Genomic DNA, 22123 nt, shown 5'->3' with positions numbered 1-22123 from the left:
GCAATCCAGGCCATCCTTCGTGTCTTTGTTACTTCGGAAACATGGCTTGAACAATTTCTCTTCAACGAAGTAATCCGATAACAACCGATCTCTTTACCCGTCGGCTTCCCGTGGCTGTCATGCGACCGGCTATTGCAGTTAATAATAAAACGGCTTCTTGACATTTTTGTGTTTCTTTTTATCACTGTATAACTGATTTTAATTGAAAGCCTGCGCGCGCTAGTACCGCTTGCCACGAGTTCCCAGAATCCTTTGCGGTTCTACCCGTGAATGACGTCACATTTTCAATCTCTATATAATATGCATGTTAAATTTTATATTTGGGGTAAAATATCAAGTCTTTTCAAGTAAACCGGTTCAAGTCCAATTCAAGTCCCAAGTCATTGGTGTAAAAGTCCAAGTCAAGTCTAAAGTCATAAAATTAATGACTCGAGTCTGACTCGAGTCCAAGTCATGTGACTCGAGTCCACACCTCTGATATGTTGGTCATGAAAGTGCACAAGGTGGTCACTATATGTTCTTGCATGTACCAGCACACCTGCTCTGCTGCTTCTGCAGCCCCATCTGAAATTCCACAAGCAGGCAGTCTTTAACTTAACATCCTACGCTAACCAGATGATGAATGGCTCTTTCAGGGTGAAAATGGCAGCAGTTTAATGTAAAATGCTCGTGAGGATTAGACTGCACATAAATCTTGATTTCCATGTGCAGTGTCTTACAGCAGCGCGCTGATCACTCCTTTGCAAGTGACGCCAAGAGGAACAGATTCAGCAGATAAAGTGGGTGGAAACTGCAGATTAACGCTGTTTATGCTCATTTAGTCAGTAATAGATGACGAGGGCACAGTTTGAGTTGCACGTTTTCTTTTAAGATCTGTTACCTTAACATTTCATAGCGTGTTGTGCTGTGCTGTGTCATTCCAACTCAAGTTATTCCACTGTTTATATTCAACAGGATGCTCGCCCTGGCTCACATTGTGCAGGATTAGCTTTTGCATTGGATGTTTCATTCCAATCACTCGGAGCTCGGCAGTTTGGCGTGGCTTGTTTTACTCTCTCGGATCTTTTGAGGTTCTCTGCCAGCTTCTCTAATTGGCCTCTTTTGCCTCTGGAAACCCCCAGTGAGAGAGAGGATCTCCGCTGGACCCGTGCGGTGGTCGGACGCGCAGATGCGTCAGAGCGAAGGAAGGGCGGCGCGTCGGTGCTGAGGTGATCCCCAGCTTTAAAAGCGCACAAGTTCTCTGTGCGCCGAAGCAGTGCGTCACGGAGACCCAACAGAGGCAGGATCCCCCAACAAAGAGTCAGATATCTCAGCACAGCGACGAAGATAGCCTTTCTTAGCGCAAACGTCTGCATCCTAGTCATGACCTTATTCCACGTGTTTTAACATTTCGTCGCTTATTTTTCTTCCCCCCACTTTGAATGCATTTCCCCCCCTCCTGTATCTGAAAGAATAGAGAACCATCGTTTTTCCCTTCCACCGAAATAATTTGTGATTTCTGATCGTGGTGAAACAGCGAGAGAGGATCCTGAGCAACAGCTGGGGGAATTTATCCGCTCCACTATATGGATAAGGAATCGTATCCGCCTGCAGCTGTACTCAGAGTTTGATCTCAGAAGTTGCTCTGCTCAAAGGGGAAAATGAAATCTGCTGAAGAGGGTGAGTTTGACTTTTTGTCTAGGCTTCCCCATCAGAGTGTTTAGTTTATATTTTATTTATTTATTTTTAATCACAGCGAGGTGCGGCTATTAACGTGGCATTTTTTTTTAGCTTCTTGTCAGTGCCTGACACTTTACACCCGCATGCAACACATTAAACTGGGATGTGTCGTTGAACCGTGGGTCTTATCTACACTATCTCAGTATATTGTAGTTAATTACAGTATTAAAGCAGCGGTGTAGCTATTTAGTGAGTGCCCCTCCCTGCTGATTTGGACGAGGTGGGCGTGGTTCTGTTGCTGTGAATCTCTCATGACTAAAAAGTGCGCCCAATAATGTTAGTCGCTGAGGACTGACAGGGCATTGTGGGTAACAGTGTGCTAGTGCTTCAGAGGACAGTATTGAGCAGAGTCGTTTGATGGTGCAGCTAGCCCCCCTCCCCTCAAGGCAAACTGTCAGGATGTCAGCTAATTTTAGAAAACACACACTTCAGTGCTACTGTATCACTCACCACAAGCAGGATTTTAAATGTAGGCATAATTTTCTTTTATTACAAGGAGTCATATGGTGCTGCATTGATGTCATAGTCTTTATGGCTGGGCCCCTAATTCTCTCTAATTTACAGCAGACAGGAGCTGCGGTGACTGCATATGTCTGTCTGCAGCCGCCGTCTCCATGCGTATCAATGTGCCCTGCATGCTGTGGTCACACTCAGCCGGCTTCATGCACCATATAACCACAACTGCCTTTCCCATGTCAACCCCCCCGCCCTCTGCACCTAATTGTGACCTCAGCCATCACCACAGATGGGCAGAGTTTCATGTGTCCCAGCGGGAGCACTGGCACAACACCACAAGCTTCTCCTGGCTTGGTACAGCGTGCACCTTTACGGCATGCAAATAAACGAGTCATGTCCCTCCTGTGTTTATTTTCGATGGCTGCTACAACATGAAACGGGCCAACAAAAGCATCAGTGTGTTTTCATAATGTTACAGTTTATGGGCACCGTGTGCATTAAGTGGTATAAATCTGGCAAATGTGGAGTGGAAAAAAATTACCTGGTTTTGCTTTTGGTTATTTTTAGACTGGAGTTATTTTTGGCTCCTTTATTCGGATTTCCCACCCAATTTGCTTTGTACAATTTGGGCCATTCAGAAAGAGTTTGTATCACTGGCCTGACTGGCGTGTTTTGAGATCCTTTTCAGATGAGGCGATACCTTTTCAACTTGCAAACCTTCTGCCTCAGGAAATGGTCAAGGCCAGATCCAGTAGGCAAGCTGTTCTTTTGCCATTACAGCCAACGCCTCTGCAACAGCTCTCATAAGACTTAACTTTGGCATCGGTCTCCCTCACAGTGAGTGCAGCCAGTGAATGTGTGTTTGATTATCATGGTAACAAACTCAATCTGTTTGCTTTCCAGATGCATATGGCTACACGCCAAACGTCAGTCTCTCTCTCCCATTGGGCAACCCTTGTCTTCCCTCCCAGTACCACAGCCTGCAGTCCAGCCCTGCCATATCTGTCTCTGTCAGCGAGCCTCACAGTTATGACTCCCAGGATGACATGAGAGCGGCCGGATACTTTTCATCCACAAGCATCCGCCCAAACGGAGCCCCGACCTTGGAGAGCCCTCGTATCGAGATCACAGCTTACGGTCAGTTTCCTGAGGATGAGGTGGAGGAAAGCATCCTTCCTGTTGCTAAGAGAGTCAACTCCATAGTGACACTGACCATCCCTAGTGCAGATGGCTACCGTGACCCCAGCTGCCTGAGTCCGGCCAGCAGCGTCTCATCACGTAGCAACCTGTCCGATGCATCCTCCTATGAGTCAAGCTTCTCCTACAATTACGACAACTCACCCCAGAACTCCCCCTGGCAGTCTCCCTCTGTGTCCCCCAAGGGCTCCACCCTCACCCTCCCCAGCGACGGCTGCGCCTCCGGTGGCTCTCCTCGTCACTCCCCCTCCACGTCCCCTCGCACGAGTATAACGGACGACAGCTGGATGGGACAGCGTGGTTCCAGGTCCAATTCCCCCTGTGGTGCAAAGAGGAAGTACAGCTTAAATGGCAGCGGAGCGCCACAAAAGCACTTCCCTTATTCACCCAACCACTCCCCAGGTCTGTCCCCACAGACATCTCCTCGCCTCAGTGTCACAGAGGAGACCTGGCTGCCAAACACCAACCAGTACACCAACTCAGCCATCCTGGCAGCCATCAATGCCTTGACCACAGATGGAATGACTGACCTTGGAGAGGGAATCCCCATGAAGGCCCGAAAAACCAGCCTGGAGCCCAGCACCACCATCAACCTGAAGGTGGAGCCTAGAGGTGAGGAGCTGAGCCCTAGGGAGCTGTGTCAGGATGAGCACCCAGCAAATCGCATGTCCCTGAAGAAGGAGGGCTACTGCGGTGGGTTTCTGGATGTACCACAACACCCATATTCCTGGTCAAAGCCAAAGCAGTATGTCAGGTAAGGATGGTGGTTTACTCAAGCATGAAAAAATGCATTTAAATGTAAAATTCTTTTAGTATTTCTGGCATTTGATCAGATGTGTTGTTCAAAGACCGTTATTCTTTCACTATGTCTGGAACCGGAGTGAATTTTGAGTAAGGATTAGTGTGTTTAAGTATCTTTAAGCTACTGGCTTTATCACATGCTCTGGCGTATCGCAGTGTCCACATTCTGCACATTCTACCTTGATAAGCCCATCTAAAATAAGCCCTCCTCTTGTTAAGGTGACATGTTGAACATGTATTTTTTTTTTGCCACTACAGCCCATCTTTGCCAGCTCTCGACTGGCAGCTGCCATCCAGCTCCGGGCCGTACAGCCTGCAGATCGAAGTGCAGCCCAAGTCCCACCACCGAGCCCATTACGAGACAGAGGGCAGCAGGGGAGCAGTGAAGGCTCTGGCGGGAGGACACCCAGTCATTCAGGTCTGCTAGAACCAGTGCTTCTTATTTGTATTTTGACTTACAGTGACTTTATGTGAAGAATAATGTTTTTCCTTTGTATCATATGAGCATTTTAATATGCAACGCAATCTAGAATTTCAAAAGAAAGTGACTTGAAAAACAAAGAGATTCACATTTATCATCCACTGACTGGGAACGAAGCTTCGGTTTCCTGCGGTAATCGGAGCAACACATGGTTCGACCATTAGGCTCATTTTTACTCCGGCTCCTTACCTCGTCACTTCTCACCTCAACACCTCCCTCCTCTTGTCTTTTACCTCATGTGTTAAAAAAGATTAGAGCAACATGTGTTTCATGACCTGCCTCTTATGTTATTTAAAGATGTAACATTTCTGAATGGAATACCATAGGTATGCTATTAGACAGACCAGTCCACTCAGGCAGTCAGTTCCTGTCCAGACGAGGGTGACTCAGATTTTTCCATTGCGTTTTCAAGTGCAACGCAGACAGTTACGAACTAATGTAGCATGGCCAGTAAGAGCTTAGTCATGAGCTTTAACCACAGTAGCTGTGGTGGTTGAGTCCAAGAAGAAAAAATGTGGACATCTGCAGATGTTTTGGTTATAAACCCATCTGGTCCCCCCAACCATTACGCCACACCGCTGACCTCAGTGTTTGAATAAATAAAGGGTCTGCAGAGAGGCGTTAGACAAAGCGAGTGTAGGGAGTTCTGTTGGTTTTATTAACACCTTCTGGCTTTTTCTTAACACGTTACAAAAAGTCAACAAATTTACTAGACACTCTTGTGTTTTTCCTTCGCTTTTGATAAAATATTTTTTTAGACTAAGCAGTTTTGCATGTTTCTTCGGGCATCAGGGAATTCTTACATTGCTAAAGAGTGATTTTAATGTAGCCAGTTTGTGAACTGCTGTTTTGAAGCCCTGACGTTGGTATATGGGGCATTGCTTTCTTGTTTTTTGTTTGTTTTGTTGTGATGAAGACATGCCCATGTTTAGATTAGTTGTCAGGGAGTGCTAACTACTACCTTGGTTAGCAAGGTGTATCTGCATTTCACTGGGATAGAATTAGATGCAAACTGTGGCATGAAGGTTTCCTTCCCTCACAAACTGACTCTGACTCCTTTGTCTGTTTTAATCCAACCAAATACTGAACAATATGATACGGCGCCGATTACTCAAAGCAGCCTTTACTAACATGAATACAATTTAAACTGGTTATAAAAAATCCCGTCTCCAAACTTGCCCATTTAATCCAGTGGCTATTAACTCATCAGCCTCAAGTGGCCATTAGAAGAACTGCAGTTTTTCTGCTGCTGAGGTTGCTGTTTGATTTCATATCCATGCAACATGTTCACTCTCAACACATTTGGACTTAAGTGCATTAAAATAAGTGATAATAAAATAAGCTGGACTGGATATTGATAACTATGTGATATAAAGTTTTATTTTGTATCATGAAAGGGAAAGAACCAGCAGCATTCTAGTCAAAGAGCCCTTAAATCTATTTAACAAAGAGCTTATACAACTGTGTATTTATCTGAGAGAGAATTTTGGCATTTTTGTTGAGTGCGCAAACTGCGCAATAGTGACAAAAAGTCTGTCAACACAAGTTAAAACTCTCGACCTTTGAGTGCGTCACGGATGAGGAGGAGCTAGCTGTGGCTAGTGATGGTGAGGATGGAGGAGCACCAGGAAACAATATACAAATACTCAATTTTAGGATGTTTTGTTTTTTTTCCTGTTGCTAATTTTGTAGTTGAAAAAGTTTGCCTGTGATTGATTGCAAACAGCATTCGTCACAGTTGGTATTAAAAATAGGATGTAGTGACGTCTTTTTTCCTGGAGTGATCTTACTAAAAGGTTAAAAGTAATAGTGTTTGAATGGAAGTCTTCTGTTTGTTGGACAGAAATATTACATTTGTATGCAGCGTTGGAATAGAAAAATCTGGAAAGCAAAACACGTTGTATTAGCCATAGTGTCGCAACTACAGCCGCACATCTGTGCGAGGCTCACCATGAGAAGGTGCTAATGATTTAATGACAGGGGTCTGGGTTCACCTCAACTGAAATAGAGAGTGTGTGTTCTCTTTAAACCTCCCCCCCAACTTTTTCTGCCAGCTACCACCCCAACCACACAGACTTCCCTTTGTTTAGGAAAGTTCCTCTCTGTACGGCTGACATCATCGCGCCCTGCGTCCTGCGGAGGCGGCAGCAAGCTAAACCACACACGTTTCTGGCAGGCTGTGATGGAGATATTGGAGGGAGCCTCAGACAAGGCAGCTCCATCTCTGCGACTTCCTGATTACACGGTGCGCGCAGCCTCTGCCGCGGACGCTGGCTGACGAAGCCTCTGCGGCTCGTCCCGTCGCTTTTCTGACTCAAAACCTGCCCAGACTTTACAGAGTTTATTCTGGAAGGTCCTGTTCAGTGTGGTACACGTTTTCTCCACCCCTAGCATCAGCACAGTTAAGCTGGCTGTTTTCTGTTCTTTTTCAATGCCATCACTGCTGCCTGCCTCAACCACACCCGCCCTTGCACCAGCAGCAGACTGAAGAATGCCCCTCTGAAGTGCTGCGTCCAGTCCTCACCGCAGCTTATGCTCAGGGTTTCAAGCTGTACTTTGGTGGAGAGGAAATGCTCTGTATTCATGTCTGTGAGGTCCTCTTTTTCACCCTGACTGAAGTAAGCTTTTATGATCTGACCAAAAAGTACCCAACATGCTCTTTTGAAGTATGTTTTTGTAGATTTAGATGCTGTTATTTTGGCGTCATGTGCTTTTTCTTGGCCTGTGTAATTAGCAAATGCCATCTGAGACATACTGGGTTATCTCTCTTTGAAAATAAAGATGGAGGATTCCCATTTATAACCATTTTAGAGTTGCTGGGGCATCACAGGAATGGAAAGGAAGCGCTGGTCACCCTCACCCGGCCGGAGTCTCGGCATTCCTCTTGTGGGTGATAATGTGAACTGGGGAGGCTTGGCTGCTTCGCCAGCGTCAAACTGCCAGAGTGAAAGAGCAGTGGATTTACATGAAGCTGTATCTCAGTGATTTTAATTGCATCAACAAATCATAACTGTTGTCTGCTTGAATTGCTTTGTAAAAACATATGATTCAGATCACGGAGCAGAAAAACTAAAAGGGAAAGGTTTCTTAATTTCATGATTGCTGCTTGTGTCTTAAAATGATGGATGATGATGCTGACATAAATTACGAGCATTTCTAAATGGATGCTTTGTAAAGGTTTGGAAGCAAAGAAACCAAAAACAGCTGAAAGCAGTCAGATGATATTATCAAGTTTGATTATTTCTATTTGTCTAGACTTTGTTGCTGATAATAATTCAAAGCAGATAATCAGTAATCTGTAAGTAATTACAGTTTGAGAGTAACTAACCTCGCGAGCAGACTACCTCACTTCATCACACTCCTTCCTGCTGCCTGAATAAACAGCATTGCTAGGCAGCAACCCATTTCCTTACACAAATATACGGGGCTTTCGCAGGCTCTTAACCCTGACAGGGATCCTCCTCCAAATCACATGTTATGCCTCCCCAGTCTGAGGCTTTCACTCTCATTGTGGGCGCTGCTCGCCTCGAGTGCTCCCCTTATGTAAGTGAAAAGTGCGGTCTTCATTTCAACATTTCCACACTGATTGTTTCAGCCGACACTCTTTTCCAAAGTGCCTTATAATTAGTCGGGGTTGAGTGTCGGCCTCTATTACGCTTTGACGGGTTTGTGGATGACGATGTGCGTATAGTGCTCGTTTTATAACACTTTGCTTGCAGACTCAGACCAGTTTGACTCTTAGAAGCTCTTAATCAGTCAAGATAAAGTGCTGTTCTGCGTGATAGCATGCAATAAAGTCTACTTAGTTAAACTGTATTTTTGAATACATTTGAATACTAATAGCCCATAGAGAGAGGAAAAAAACGTCCCAATACTTGACCCTGAATGGCCGACACTAATTCAAACCTGATTACTGGAGGCATTTCAAGTGAAGCAGAATTGCTTAATGTAATTTAAAAGATGGAAAAACTTTAAGACTGTTTAGCCAAACAGGAGCAAGTCCAGCTGGGATGTTTTGGTTAAAGATGGAGGAAATTTAAGAGCCTAAAAAATTACAGATTGGAAAAAAAGAGCACTTAAAAAAAAAAAAGAAAGTTCATTTTTATATTAATCCACATGTTGATGTTTGCTGAAACATATTAATCATGGTTTAAAAATAAAAAAAATGTTGCTTTTCTCTGTTTAGTTTCCTCAGTTTAAATTGACAGTGGTGTAAAATGTCGAGCCTCACTCATATTTACTTAGATGTAAACATAAAACTAATGTTAAATATTCTGCTGTAATTCTTCTGCTGCATTGTATGGATAACATACATAACTCTCTGACAGAGTGTCAATAGTAGCCGCTGTTCTCAAATTTCAGCACTGCACTCCCAGACTGCACTCTGCAGTCTGGGAGGTTGAGGTCATCCTGGCAGGAGGCCTCTTGTCAGGCAACACCTATGAAGGTCTGGGATTACTTTAGATGCTCTGGGACGAGCCCACCAACTGTAGCAAGCAGTTAACTTGACCCTGATTGTCCCTGTTTGGGTCTAAACGGCTCGACCTTGACTTTTCCAAAACACTGCCTCAGTCATGTCACAAGGCAAGCATGGTGCTCACAAATCACAAAGCTGCAGACTGTAGGTGTATTTTACCGCTCTTTGGCCCCATGAGATTGAGCCACTGTTGGATCAACATCTTGGCAGACTTGACATGAACTCGTAGAGGAAGTGGGCACAGGCTGTTGGTAGTAAATTAAAGATGAAAAGGGTGATGATTACACGGTCCTAAAAGGCTACTTTGTTGGAAAGCCTGACCTCTGAAAGACCTGCGTTACGTTCTGACAGTTTGTAAGCTTGACCGCACATGTCCGTCGTTTCTTTGTCTCTTAGCTTCACGGGTACATGGAGAGCGAACCCCTGACTTTGCAGCTGTTCATCGGCACAGCTGATGACAGGCTGCTGAGGCCACACGCCTTCTACCAGGTCCACCGGATCACAGGCAAGACGGTGTCCACCCCGAGCCACGAGGCCATGCATAACAACACCAAGGTTCTGGAGATCCCACTGCTACCAGAGAACAACATGCGGGCCATGTGAGTATCGCCAGACTAAAAAAACAGCTCAAGACTTGACTTGGACATCCAGTCTCAAATTGTTTAAGAACTGGCGTGCACTGGAATGAAGCACTGGTTTTAAACTGGGATGAATCTGATTGCCAGTGAAACCTTTTAAAGAGTAATTTGAGACAATGGCAATGCCAGTCTCAAGTCATTAACCAAGAAAGCACATTTTGTACAAGCCCATGTCACGTTCGGTCACTGACAGGAAATCCAAGTGAAATCTGCTGTCCCTTGAGAAATTTCCTTCAAGTCCATCAAGAAAAGTCATGCCATGCATTGAGTCAGCTGAAACAAGTCCAAGTCAAATCTTTTAATTGTCCACGAGCAAGCTGCAAGTTAAGAGTGGACAATTTCGTCAATGTTCCCTCAAAGCTCTCGCAATCAAGTCCTTTGACTTGTTTGATTTTGCTTTCAAGTCAACATTCGACTTGAATATTTTAACATTTAAATCTTAAATGAATGACTTAGATTTCACAGCAAGTACACAACGAGTCCAAAAGACTTGAAATAATAATTCTTGCTATGATGGAGTTTAGTGCAGCCAGTAAACACCAGCTGCTGTGGTAGCTGTAAAAATGCATCTTCACTGTTATCATATTAAAGGGATACTAAAATCACGGGAATTTATTTCAACAGAGGCATCAGTCTGGTCTGGTGAGAGGGGAATTTCACTCCTCTCGAGCTTCTAAAGCCTCATCAAAGCATGTTAGATTGCTGCTTTTGATTTATCTGTGCATGTCTTTGAGCTTGCACGTCTCCTTTAGGGCTTTAGTTTTGCTCTTGAAGTGTTACTCTCCGCACACAGATGGGTGGCTTTTCCCATTTTATGAGCTTCAGAGATCAGATTACTGGGAAGTCTTCGGGCTGCTAACAGGGGACCCGGGGTCTCTGTCTGTGCTGCAGGTAGTAACATCCTGCTACCATCAGCACTTCCCCTGCTTTTTAATGGATGTAACACATAAGCTCCACTTATACAACGACTTCACCTCGGGGTTTCTTCACAGTACTGACAGAGTACACGAAGGGTTTTGTGGTGGATTTGACATGTGCTCCAGTCCAGTGTGACGTATATATGTTTCATAATGCGGTATAGGATACAGGCGTTATTATATCCCTGGAATAGTTAATCATGATGATTTAGGAGGAAAAGTTTTAAATTAAATTGTTAAGCAACACCAACGCAGATTTGTTTTTTGCGGCTAATGAAGCCACAAGAGTCGAGTTGGTATGAATTCAATTAACTCTTCATAAATTAGTGCCTTAAAAGAAATAAAAGTGTCTTTTTTTTGTCCTCGTCTTCTAAAAAAAATGAAAAAACCCCAAAACTCACTGACGAGATCCCTCAGTATGTGATTTTTTGCAGTCAGTCTGTTTGTGTAGGCAGAGAGCAGAACAGCTGGGGTCCTTAGCATCAACACCTGATTACTTCACCAGTAAAGCAGACCCTGGTGTCTGCCCAGAAGAATGTAAGGGAGTGTCCGAGTGTGTGTAAAAGTTGACATTAAGTAGGCTTTGAGGAATGCAGCATCAAGTAGCAGAGCGATGGAAAAGCCAGAAACCGTTTGGAAAGGCCTGAGGTACTGAAGTATGAAAAAGTTAGAGGAGTTCAGTGAAGAAGGGGCTTATTAAGTGTCCGATGAAGACTTTGACTCCTCAAAATACATCTTATAGCCAATTCCTGGTGGTGAGATTTGTGCAGGGGCAACAATATTTAAGGAGCCGGCTCATGTGAATCAAACAGATTCATGAAAAATTGAATGCTTCCAGGCGTTTTTTTCTTTAGAGCTTCAGTTTTACCCCAGAGCAGGTCCACTGAGGCGTAAAAGCTCTGCTGGGAGTGGGGATGTTAATCTTCTGTTGACAGCCTTCTTCGGGGCTACAGTGATGAAGTCCAGAGTGAAAGTCTTTGCTACATAAATCCTGATTAAGTGTGAGATTATATATGTCATAAACGGACCCAGCAGACTCTTTGTCTTGTGTCTTTGCAAACACAGAATCGACTGCGCGGGAATCTTGAAGCTGCGTAACTCGGACATAGAGCTGAGGAAGGGGGAGACCGACATCGGACGCAAGAACACACGTGTGCGGATGGTGTTCAGGGTTCACATCAACCAAGCCACGGGGAGAACGGTGTCTTTGCAGGTGGCATCAAACCCCATCGAGTGCTGTAAGTACATCCACTCATATTTGTCCTGCTTTGAAAATGCCAAACTTGAACTCATCAGCCTTCTACAGTCGTTTAAAGGGCTCCATTAGCGTGCACACGGGTAGAAGCGTAAGATGGTGTCACTGATCCCAGCAGGGAAACTCATTCTGTGCATTTAACAGACTCTAAGTATTACGAGCAATGAGCATCCACCATGATGCATCATTTCCAGTTGTAATTTTCTAAAAAGTCATTTTGTTAATACCGGTTCATTTGAAGACTTTATTCCAACTGAGCACCGAATTCTAACAAAATAAAGTAAATAAAGAAAATAGACTACAGTCTCCAGAGATTTCCTTCTAACTGTGACTGGCTGCTGGCTCACAGGTATGGTGTAAGAATCTCCTCACATACCTGCAGTGCAACAAGACATCTAAACAAGCTTGTCCTTCAAAATAAAAGCACTACAAGTAGAATTATGATTTAAAAGATGCAAAATCAGTGATTTTTTTTAATTTCTTGAAAAATTATCTGGATTATGTGATAAATATAGCGTTAACAATTAGACCAGTTATTTGTTTAAGTTCCTTTGATAGGCAAATTCACCTAACAAGTTTGTGATGGCAGGAGAAATCATAGGGAACTCATACAGCCTAGCACCCTTTTACCACAAGGCGCAGTGCTGACCACTGAGCCTTGTGCTGCCTAAATGGCTGTCACACCCCTCTAAAGGGTCAGAAGTATCCACTATATTTAACTTAATCAGTGTGAGACAACTCTTCCGTGTGAATGGGTGCTTTGTACCAGACGAATATCTCAACATTTATTGGATAGACAGACACTCACACAGCTGCTGATGGGGATGCAGACAGGCTTGTTTTTGTGAAATACTGTATCGTGTTCCAGTTTTAGACTTTTAATCAAATGGAGTGAGATTAGAAAGACAACAAAAGTCCATGTGACTGGTGGTTGTAAGTGGATGCCGCTCGATTCAAAAAGATCACAAGACCGAAGGACTGGGCAGTAGATTAATCAGAAACGATGAGAACTGATTAATCCTTAATTGATTAACCAAATTGACGTAAGCTTCTCAAATCTGAAAATGTCCGTTTTTTCTTTGCAAATCAAATTTCGTTATCCGTTTCTCGACCAGATCAGAGAATATTAATGAGCAACGTTGGACTGAGTCAAAATTATGAAAGAAGAGAAAAGCTGTAGATTCCCTGATAAAGATAAAAGGAAAAGATGCAGCCATGTAACGAGAGCCACTGAATGCGGTTCATGTGATAGTGAACTACACTTTAATGTAATAGTATTAACCCTGTAAAAGCGTTTTAAGCCTGGCTCGATAAACCCCATTGACTGCACTGCACTGGAGTTGACCTTTCAATGGACCGGGCTAAATTCAGGCAGATCAGCCACTTCATGTGGTTCTGGCACCAAGGGCTGCCACACAGATTAAGTCTTATGAGGTAAATGAAAGACAGTAGTTAAACCATGAGCTCAACCCCTTGAAATAGACCATTGTTAGTTTTTGAATGACTGCCACAAAGCAATTGTTTTTGACCAAAATTCGCCTGGTGTGTGAGCGAGGCTGAAAATGACACACAGGCGAAGAGCAGCAGAGAGATGTGGGAGAGATTGATCGTTTCCAAAGACAGGGAATTAGAGTTTTATCAAAATCAGAAAACAGCAGCATCAAATTACAAAAAGATGATTCTCATGTGAGGCGAATATTCAGCCTCTGTTTATTTATCCAGGTCAATCAGAATGAAATTACATGGGCTAAACTTGGCTAAGACATCAGCTTTACATCTAGCTGAAGACAGAACAAGGTTTGTGAGTATTTTGTGGCGTGTGATAGAACGTTTTGGAGGGGGGAGAAAAAAATGAAGGCAAACAAGGAATGAGAAAGACAGGCCAAAAGTTAAGAGTGAGGCGTAAGGAGGATCAGGAGAGGAAATATTTGAGAGGAAACATCCTCTATAATTTAAGGGAAACACAAATAAACACAACATGAAGCCTCTCTATGCTTACTGCCAAACAGGGATCTTAATTTTAACATGGAGAAGTTGAGGTTTACAGCTCTGTGAAAGCTGTCTAGGTAGTGATTCAGCCTCGGTCTGGATGCTCAGGTCTGCATGGGGAGTGGGTGTGTATTAGCTGAGCGATGAAGCCCGGTTTGTTTTTTCCCTCCCACAGCTCAGAGATCAGCCCAAGAGCTGCCGCTGGTGGATAAGCAGAGCCTGGAGACGTGTCCCGCCCCCGGAGGGGAGAGGATGCTCCTCGATGGACACAACTTCCAGCACGACTCCAAGGTGGTGTTCGTGGAAAAGGCTCAAGGTAAAGCCGGAGGAGATTTGGGAGTTTGCGCTGTTTCATCTCAGTGCAGCAGTGTGTGTATGTGTGCCCGTGTGTGTGTGAGTGTGTGTCTCCCTTTCTCTGCTGTTGGAGAAACCCCAGGACTGCTCCTCCCCTCCCAGCTCCTCTCCTCCCCCCGCCGTCAAAATATCCTCCATTCTGCCAGAGTGCCACATGTGGTGCACATTAATGCGCTGTATTTTTAACCCAGCAGATTTACTTTTGCAGAAGTTTCCATTGCCTGTTCAGCAGAGGAATGGATCACAAATGCAGCATGTGTTGCGTATGTGTGTGCGTGCGCATGTAGGTGGGTGGCTGTGCACGTGGTGTGGACACTTTTGTGTGTGTGTGTGTGTGTGTGTGTGCCTTGCATCAGTATTTGTTTCTCTTTTTCTTACGTTAAGCCGTTTTGGTTAGGAGGGAGCGGGGACTGCTCCCAGATGTTGATACGACAACGTTTACAAACAGCAATTTCCTTGATTAGCTTTAGCAAAGCAACGTGAGGTACAGTTTGGGCCAAGGCTGAGCAATGTAAACACGTGTGATCCTATCACGACGGTGACTCATTCAAAAAAAAGAAAAAGAAAGGAAGCCTTTTCATTGTTCCACCTGTGGAAGAAGGAATTCAAAGCTGCACGGGCACACAGGCAGCCCGCCTCCAGCACTGTACGATGGAGCAGTGAGATTGTTTATTAACACTCGGAAGAAGAATCTTTTTCCTCTCTGCGCAAACTCTTTGTTTAACTCTGATCTCATGAGGTGAAAAGGGCAGATCAGAGGCAGAACTAATGTCATGTGATGAATTAGAGCTGACACCAGAACCACTTTTTGGAGCACGACATGAAACTCTGGGTTGAACAGAAATGAAAAATATGCAATATCCACTTTGTAATAAACTGATGTTAGCCTTGGAGTCTCATAGGAATTGTCCTGACACCTATACTTTTCATGTTATACACGCTTCCTCCATATAGTGTAGTTAAAAACAACAGTGGATGCATTTTCATTGTTATGCAGATGATACCGATCTATATTTATTAATGAGACCTGATAACAAAAATTAGTTTGTGCATGTCTTGAAGACATAAAGGTTTGTAATAACCCCAAACAACCTCATAAAAATTGTGTCCTACTGTTGTAAAGAACCTAGGACTCATTTTTCACCAGGATATATGTTTCTATGCAGACATTAAACTAATATTTAGGACAGCTTTACTAAAACAGAAACATCCTCTGCCATCCTGTCATGCTGAAAAAAAAAATCATGCATTTTTCTATCCCTAGACTGAACTATTGTAATTCATTATTATCAGGCTAACATAAAATTTCCCCGAAAAGCCTTCAGTTGATTAAAACCCTGCAGTTAGGGTACTAAGAGGATAAAGTTCATGTTGCTCCCATATTAGCTTCTCTTCACTGGCTCATTGTTAAAACCAGAACTGAATTTACGTGCAGTTGTCACACAGTGTGTTGCTAGCTAAAGGTCCAGCTCCTGTATTTCACAGGGAGAGAAGGGAAAGAGAGCAAACTTCACTCAGAGATGGAGAAAGATAAGAAAGACAGGAAGAAGAGTGCTTGATAAACTTGAAATTTAAAGTTTACATTAAGTCCTCCTGTTTTTAAATCTGATATTGGCTCTGTACATTACGTATTTTTCATTCGTGAAACATGCTGCAAAACAAACCGGGGACTGTAAATTTGACTTGAATTTAATAGAAAGGTCCATTCTGTTTTTTAAATTTAGCATTAAAGTGATGCATAAAGTGAGTATAGCATTACTTACTCACTTAAGGCAGGTTACAAAACAAGGCTTTGCCTGCAGTCCTGGAGTATGAGCTGATAACAGCTGATCTCAGTGCTAGCCCACAGCAGAGCTATCAGTTGACACGTCTTTGAACATTTTGTAGGCACATTTTCTTTAAGCTGATTTACCCTGCTTCTAGTTGATTCTGCCTCTGCAAGCTGCTTCACAACCCACCTCTTCGTTTCAGTGCTGTGCCTGACTGAATGAGCGTCATCCTTGTTATCGCTGATGTCTGTTCTGTTGTGTACCGAGCTTTCACCCCTGCCTTATGCTTTCCATATATTCACATGGAAAAGATGGATGTCCCCAAATACAATAATACCACAATAATGTAGATGGAAATCTTCCTTTGTGTAAAGTGATACTGGCTGAATTTTAATCTAACAAACTTTCTTCCTTTATCTCACATTTCAAATGTATAGCCATAGTGTATTAAATTATTTAAAAAATATATAGCTTGTTGAATATTTAGATAAACCACATTGCAGGTAGATATGAAATGTGGTTGAAAGCTTCAGACACAAGTGTGAAAGTGCTGTCAAACTACTGTCTACTACCTAACCTTTTCATCAATACCAATTATCTCTATAAATGTAACCTTTTTAGCTCTGCCTCCTGGCGTTTCATCCAATCAGTGTGTCCTGCTTGGCAAACCACATATTTTTGATCCTAAATTGAGCAAAGCATTAGTTCGAACAAGCCGTGAAATCTGCCTCAGCTGTAAACTCGCCAGATGAGCTGCTCTCAGAGCCGCTCCACAGTAGCTGATCGTCCAGTTGATATTGAACTGATATTTAAGATAAGCTTCAGAGTGGACTATTTTATCTGCTTTAACCTGCCGTCAGTTGCTGGACATCTATAAGCAACTTGGCAACCCATCCCCAGCCCAGCTCTTCCTTTCCATGCTGTCTCTGACTCATTAAATGCATGTGTCATCTCTGATGCTTGCTCTGCTTTGAATGGCTGGTTTGCTGCTGTTTCTGCTGCCTCCTGTTTTCCATGTATGAAAGAGCAGGAAGATGCAGTGACCACGCCTTATGCTTTCCACGTATCCTCTCGAAAGGGTGGAGAGGTTCCAGAACAGAACCATGTTGCTGAATATAAATTAATAACAATTTGGCTGAAGCAGATCTGACTGAATTGTGTGTTTCTGTTTGACCCAAACTCTGAGCTCATTGTAAATACATTCATCTGGTTCATTTACAAAGGAAACAAAACAGAAACGTCCAACATGTTTGGGTCTTTAGCTGCTCTGGTTCTCCTTGAGCTTTGAATCTAGCCGTCTTTAGGGCCTCGTGGACTGATGCTTATGGGTGTGCTCCCTTGTTTTTGATGAGGGTTTCCCTGCGTCTGGCACCAGCATCAGATTCCTGGGCAATCCTACCATGGAAACACCCTTGAGCCAGGCTTCCACAACACTGCCCCCCCTCCACTTCCCTCCATCCGTCCACCTCTTTATCCAAGCTGCTTCTTTGCCACCAGCTCTCAGTTCATTAACTCTATGAGCTGCGATCTCCCTGTGGATCAAACTGGTTCTTCTTTACAGCTGCTCCCTGTATAAACACACAGATAAATAGAAACAGTAGACTAGTAGAGACGTCATTACTCTCTGGGGTGAAACGGCATCACTGATATAATAAGATACTAACTAATAAGGCCAAGGACTAAAGGCTCAAATCTGCATATTTAAAAAAAATATACAACTCATCTCTGTTTTCAAATCTTCATGTAGAACATGTACGCTCTGGAAAAGTTATAGACTTTTATTGTTTTTTTACTCGTGCCAAAGCGGAGCTCTGAGAAACCATTTAACAATCAAACTCATAAATCCGGAGTGGTGGATTTTGTTGCCATAAAGGGCTTAAGCATTTATTTTTACCGATGGACAATTTTCCTGCAAATCTTCCAATAAAGCGCTCTCACAAAGCTGCGGTAACAGAACATGCGGACGCTGACAGATGCAAATATTCCTGAGAGTTGTGTTTTTGCATCCGTCCTGTACTTGCAAGTGAATACGTCTGTGTGTGTGTGTGTGTTTTAGTCAGAGTTTCCCCTGCAATTATAGCCGGGATGAGTGACCCTGCCTTGAGATGCCAACTTGCTAAAAAAAAATCAATTTGTTTTGGTTTTTGTTTTAATGTCCGATGGATTTTTTTCCCCTCTTGCGGTAAATAATGAAAACCTTCTGGAGTGCGAACGTGACAAGAGAGGGTGACCTTGAGACCTCGTGTTTTTTGTGCATGTGCAGTTTCATGTTTTTGAGTTTGTTTTTGTTGCTGCCCGTGACTCACGCTCATGAAGGAAATCCCTGTTTTCCCATAGAGACCTGCACACTCTGTCACCTGCTCTTTAACACACAGTCTGAAAACACAAACTGGCTTTGCTTTATCTTGCCTGCATGTCCCGCCTTTAGCAGAAATGGCCAAGATAACATCGGTTCAGCTGCCACTCGTGACTACAGCCAATCAGTCATAAGAGATTACTGTATGGCTTTGGTGCTGCAGACATCAGCCTGTAATCTAAACCTAACTCGATCTCACCTTGCTTTCATTTGCAAAATTACTGCCCAGGAGATGCTTTCTGTGATAAGTCGCAGCCACTCCATGTGGGAAATTAGGCCCTGCTGTCCTCTAGTCACCTCTTTGTGTTGATTAGTACTGGAAGACTTCATTTGTTGTCAGCAGGAGTATAAACTGTACCTTGGTTATTTAAAAAATAGATATGCACCGATAAAAGTAGACACATTATGTTCCGTTTATGCTGTTGTAGTGTGGATGCTTATGTTAAACGTGGGCAAACGTAGACATATTGGAGTCAGCGTATGTACTAATAATCCCTGTGAAACAAGGCTTTGGGTTTCAGGCCGCTCTAAAAGCTTAGGCTCAGACAGATTTTTCTACTCTTGGCTCTGGATGATGTCAAAGAGAGCGGATATCTCTAATGTGATTTTGTCAGAAGCTCCACCCGCCTGTGCTCAAAACTTCTGTTTATGAAGGGCTGCTAATCAGAAGACTGGATACCCTTAAAAAGAAGGCTATCTTTAAGGGCGATGATCTGAGGCTCTGCGCCAAAGCCCAGCTAAAGATAAACAAGGATTATTCCGAGCTGCGACTCAAAGAAAATGGAGCTAGAAGTGAGCATCGCAGGTCCAATATAAGGTTACAAAATGTGACAAGTTTGTTGTTAAGTTATAAGATGTTTCATAACCTTACCTCATAACCTCATAACCAGCCAGGATCTTTCTCTCTCTCTCTCTTAAACCTTCATGTTTAATCCCAACCAGTCATTGGAGATACGCCCTCGATGAGCTTGATTCTGCTGAACATTTCTTCCTCTTAACCCTTTATTGGCCAAGGGACCATATGTGCTACCCTATTGCATCTGAACAATGAAAAAGAAAATAGAAAAAAGTTATTAAAGTTAAACATAAGTTCTCCAATAGCATGTTAGGGTTGAGTATTTGAATTTGAATGAGAACTGCTGTTGCTTGGGATCCAGCGATGTGGAGAGTTACGCCCCTTTATGACCAAGTTCTAAGTTTTGTTGTAGTCTTGTTTTTGTTGTTGCTGTTTTTGTTTTGGTTTAAGAAGCTGGTTTGATTTCATTCTCCCAACTGTTTTTTTTAATCTGTTTTAATCATGCTTGGACTATATGACTAACATGATAAACAAACCTCTCAGACCCACTTACTAGTTTCCAGCTGCATCACATGGTCTTCATTTAGTAAATGGTGTTGACTAATGAAGCTAAAAAAGGATCTTCTTGGGGTTTTTTCTGTCTACAGTATTAGATTTTAGCGAGGCCTGCTGCGTCACCTGGATGCTGACATTTCCCCCCCAAATTTGATGATAACTGTATAGTTCAGAAAGCGTCCATTTGAAACGATAACAACTGGACTGTTTCACAACTGCAGTTATCTGAAAATAATGCACACCGTTGATTACTTTCACCGGGTCCCTCCTTTTATTTGCTGGAGTATTTTTAATCAAGTGTGGTTCTGCACAGTGTTTCCCTTCAATGATTGATAATAGCGAGAGATCCTGGAGGAAATCCTTTCAGAGGAAAAACCCCAAATGAAAAGAGCACTTTCACATCTGGCCTGGTATTCTGGAGAGCTGCCTGGTCAGCTGCAATCAGCATCGCTGCGAATAACAATTTCCCTGATCCATCAAACCTACAGCTATGTTTTCCTTGAACCATCTTCCTCACCCGTCGCTCTTTCTGTGAGCCGACGAGTTGGAGCTCCGAGCAGGTAGAAAAGCCGAGCTTTCCTCGTCTGACGGGAACACCCAAACAATTTTGTCTAATCGTTCTTGGTCAGAGCAGCAAGTAAGATGAGCTGAAAATTGAACTTGACCGCGCTGCGTTGCTGCGAGATGGTTTCTAAAATTACCGGTAGAAAACTGCAGACAGCCCTCCTTCTTTAAACTAATGAGAGCTGTGAGCGAGATGACAGTAGCGTAATGACAGTAATGTACCTTGGGGTGAATGAGTTTGTTTTAACTTGCACGCTCTGTTAGCTGTGCTATCTTTTGAGCGGTGGTTTGGTTTGGAGGGAGGGTTCCTTTGCTTTGGTGGTGCGCATGGTCGGCGCACTTCACTTTCATTAGATTAACAGAACAATGGCTGTTCAGCGGTTTGGCTGCTTCGGACACTTTTGAGAACAATGGCTATTTTTCATAAACAAATCAATTACAGTCACATAAACAGATGAGATGATGTTTTCATAAATTATAGGGTATGATTTCTTAAAAAAGAAAGAAAAAGACAGCTTTTTTGAGAAACTCCAGAGATTGATTTCTCTATGAAACGGGTGACGTTGTGTAGTGGCAGGCGCCGCTGTAGCTTTAAGTGGTGTTCTTGAGGGCTGGATGTCAGTATCTGCTGCCATTTATCAGATTTGAGCTGGCCTCAGTTTGCAAGCAGCTTCCAAAATCCAAATGTTTTCAGGGTGGTAAGGAAGAGGTCTCAGTCGTCAGTCAGAGGACAAGGGAACTCTTTCAGTGTGCCACATGGACTTGGGTAGAGCATATGTTTATATTTACTGTACGTTATGAGGGCTTGGGCACATGCCACCCCGCTGTTTCACTCTGGGCACCAGAGTTTTACTCCACCCAGCCTCAATTAAGACACACAAGGAGCTGTTTGAATCTCTTTCTAAACACAACATGACAAATAACTGTATTGTATATTGTTTGATCCCCCTCGGCTGCCATGACTCTTTGCAGCACACCACCGCTGTGTCATTGACTGCTCTGTGTTATGTCTGCTCTGAGAAAGTAATGATTTGTGTAGACCGTTGCTAACAAAATGTGAATTGTACGACTTCTGAGAGGCTGGGACGGTGCCAAGGCCGGTGGAGCTTGGGCGTTGTGAGAGCTGGGGAGGGGTGCTGGGTTTATATGGTCGAGGTGGTTTTAGGCTGAGTTGTTTAACTTAGATAATATTGGATATCATCCAGCACAGTGGGCCAGAGAGTTAGAAACCAAATTGTGCTCGCTGAAATTTGGTGGGAGGGGAGCTGGAGAGAAACTGCTGCCGAAGTTTTTCATTGGATCGGTGCAGGCTTTGCGCAGATGTTGCCCTATAACTCTGGAACATTCTGTGGTTATCAATTACATTCTGTGGTTATCAATTATCCGGTACAGTCTTTTCAAACAAAGGCATCCCACGCATTCAACTTTTCAAAGCTCTTTCTCTCTCTTTTTTTTTTTAGCTCTTGAGAAGTTTCCTGGCAGTAGGTAGCTGGGCACCGAGAACAAATTGCTCAATTCAAATTTTCTATCTCTGTGATGATGTGAAAAATGATGTGCGTGAGTCAGAGAGAGCGAAGGCAAAAGCAGACGGGGAGAAACAGACAGAGACGTTGAGGGAGATCTAAAAAACATGTTCATCTCCTGTGGATTGACAATGACTGGAAAGGCTTCCCTTCTGGAGAGCTTCCCGAAGTGAGGAGACAGAGTGGGGTTGAGAAAACAGACAAACGCGCAGATTTTAGTGTTAGTCACGTTAACTATTTTTAAAGTTTGTCAGCGCTGCTTACGTAAAGATATTC

General features: G+C 43.4%; 1 protein-coding gene across 1 annotated transcript in view; it reads left to right on the top strand.

Moving 5' to 3' along the window:
- Nucleotides 1–500: 500 nt before the first annotated feature.
- Nucleotides 501–22123, top strand: part of nfatc1 (nuclear factor of activated T cells 1) — a 49689-nt gene continuing 28066 nt past the window's right edge. The window contains exons 1-7 of the mRNA XM_026156793.1: nucleotides 501–779; nucleotides 955–1659; nucleotides 3079–4126; nucleotides 4432–4591; nucleotides 9528–9730; nucleotides 11752–11924; nucleotides 14106–14246. Coding sequence (XP_026012578.1) covers nucleotides 1641–1659; nucleotides 3079–4126; nucleotides 4432–4591; nucleotides 9528–9730; nucleotides 11752–11924; nucleotides 14106–14246 — 1744 coding nt within the window. The 5' untranslated portion in view covers nucleotides 501–779; nucleotides 955–1640. The remainder of the gene's footprint in view (nucleotides 780–954; nucleotides 1660–3078; nucleotides 4127–4431; nucleotides 4592–9527; nucleotides 9731–11751; nucleotides 11925–14105; nucleotides 14247–22123) is intronic.

The sequence above is a fragment of the Astatotilapia calliptera genome, chromosome 22 (assembly GCF_900246225.1).
Source record: "Astatotilapia calliptera chromosome 22, fAstCal1.2, whole genome shotgun sequence".
In the NCBI taxonomy this organism is placed as follows: domain Eukaryota; kingdom Metazoa; phylum Chordata; class Actinopteri; order Cichliformes; family Cichlidae; genus Astatotilapia; species Astatotilapia calliptera.
The sequence above is the reverse complement of the archived record's forward strand: the minus strand, read 5'-3'. Positions and strand labels throughout refer to the sequence as shown.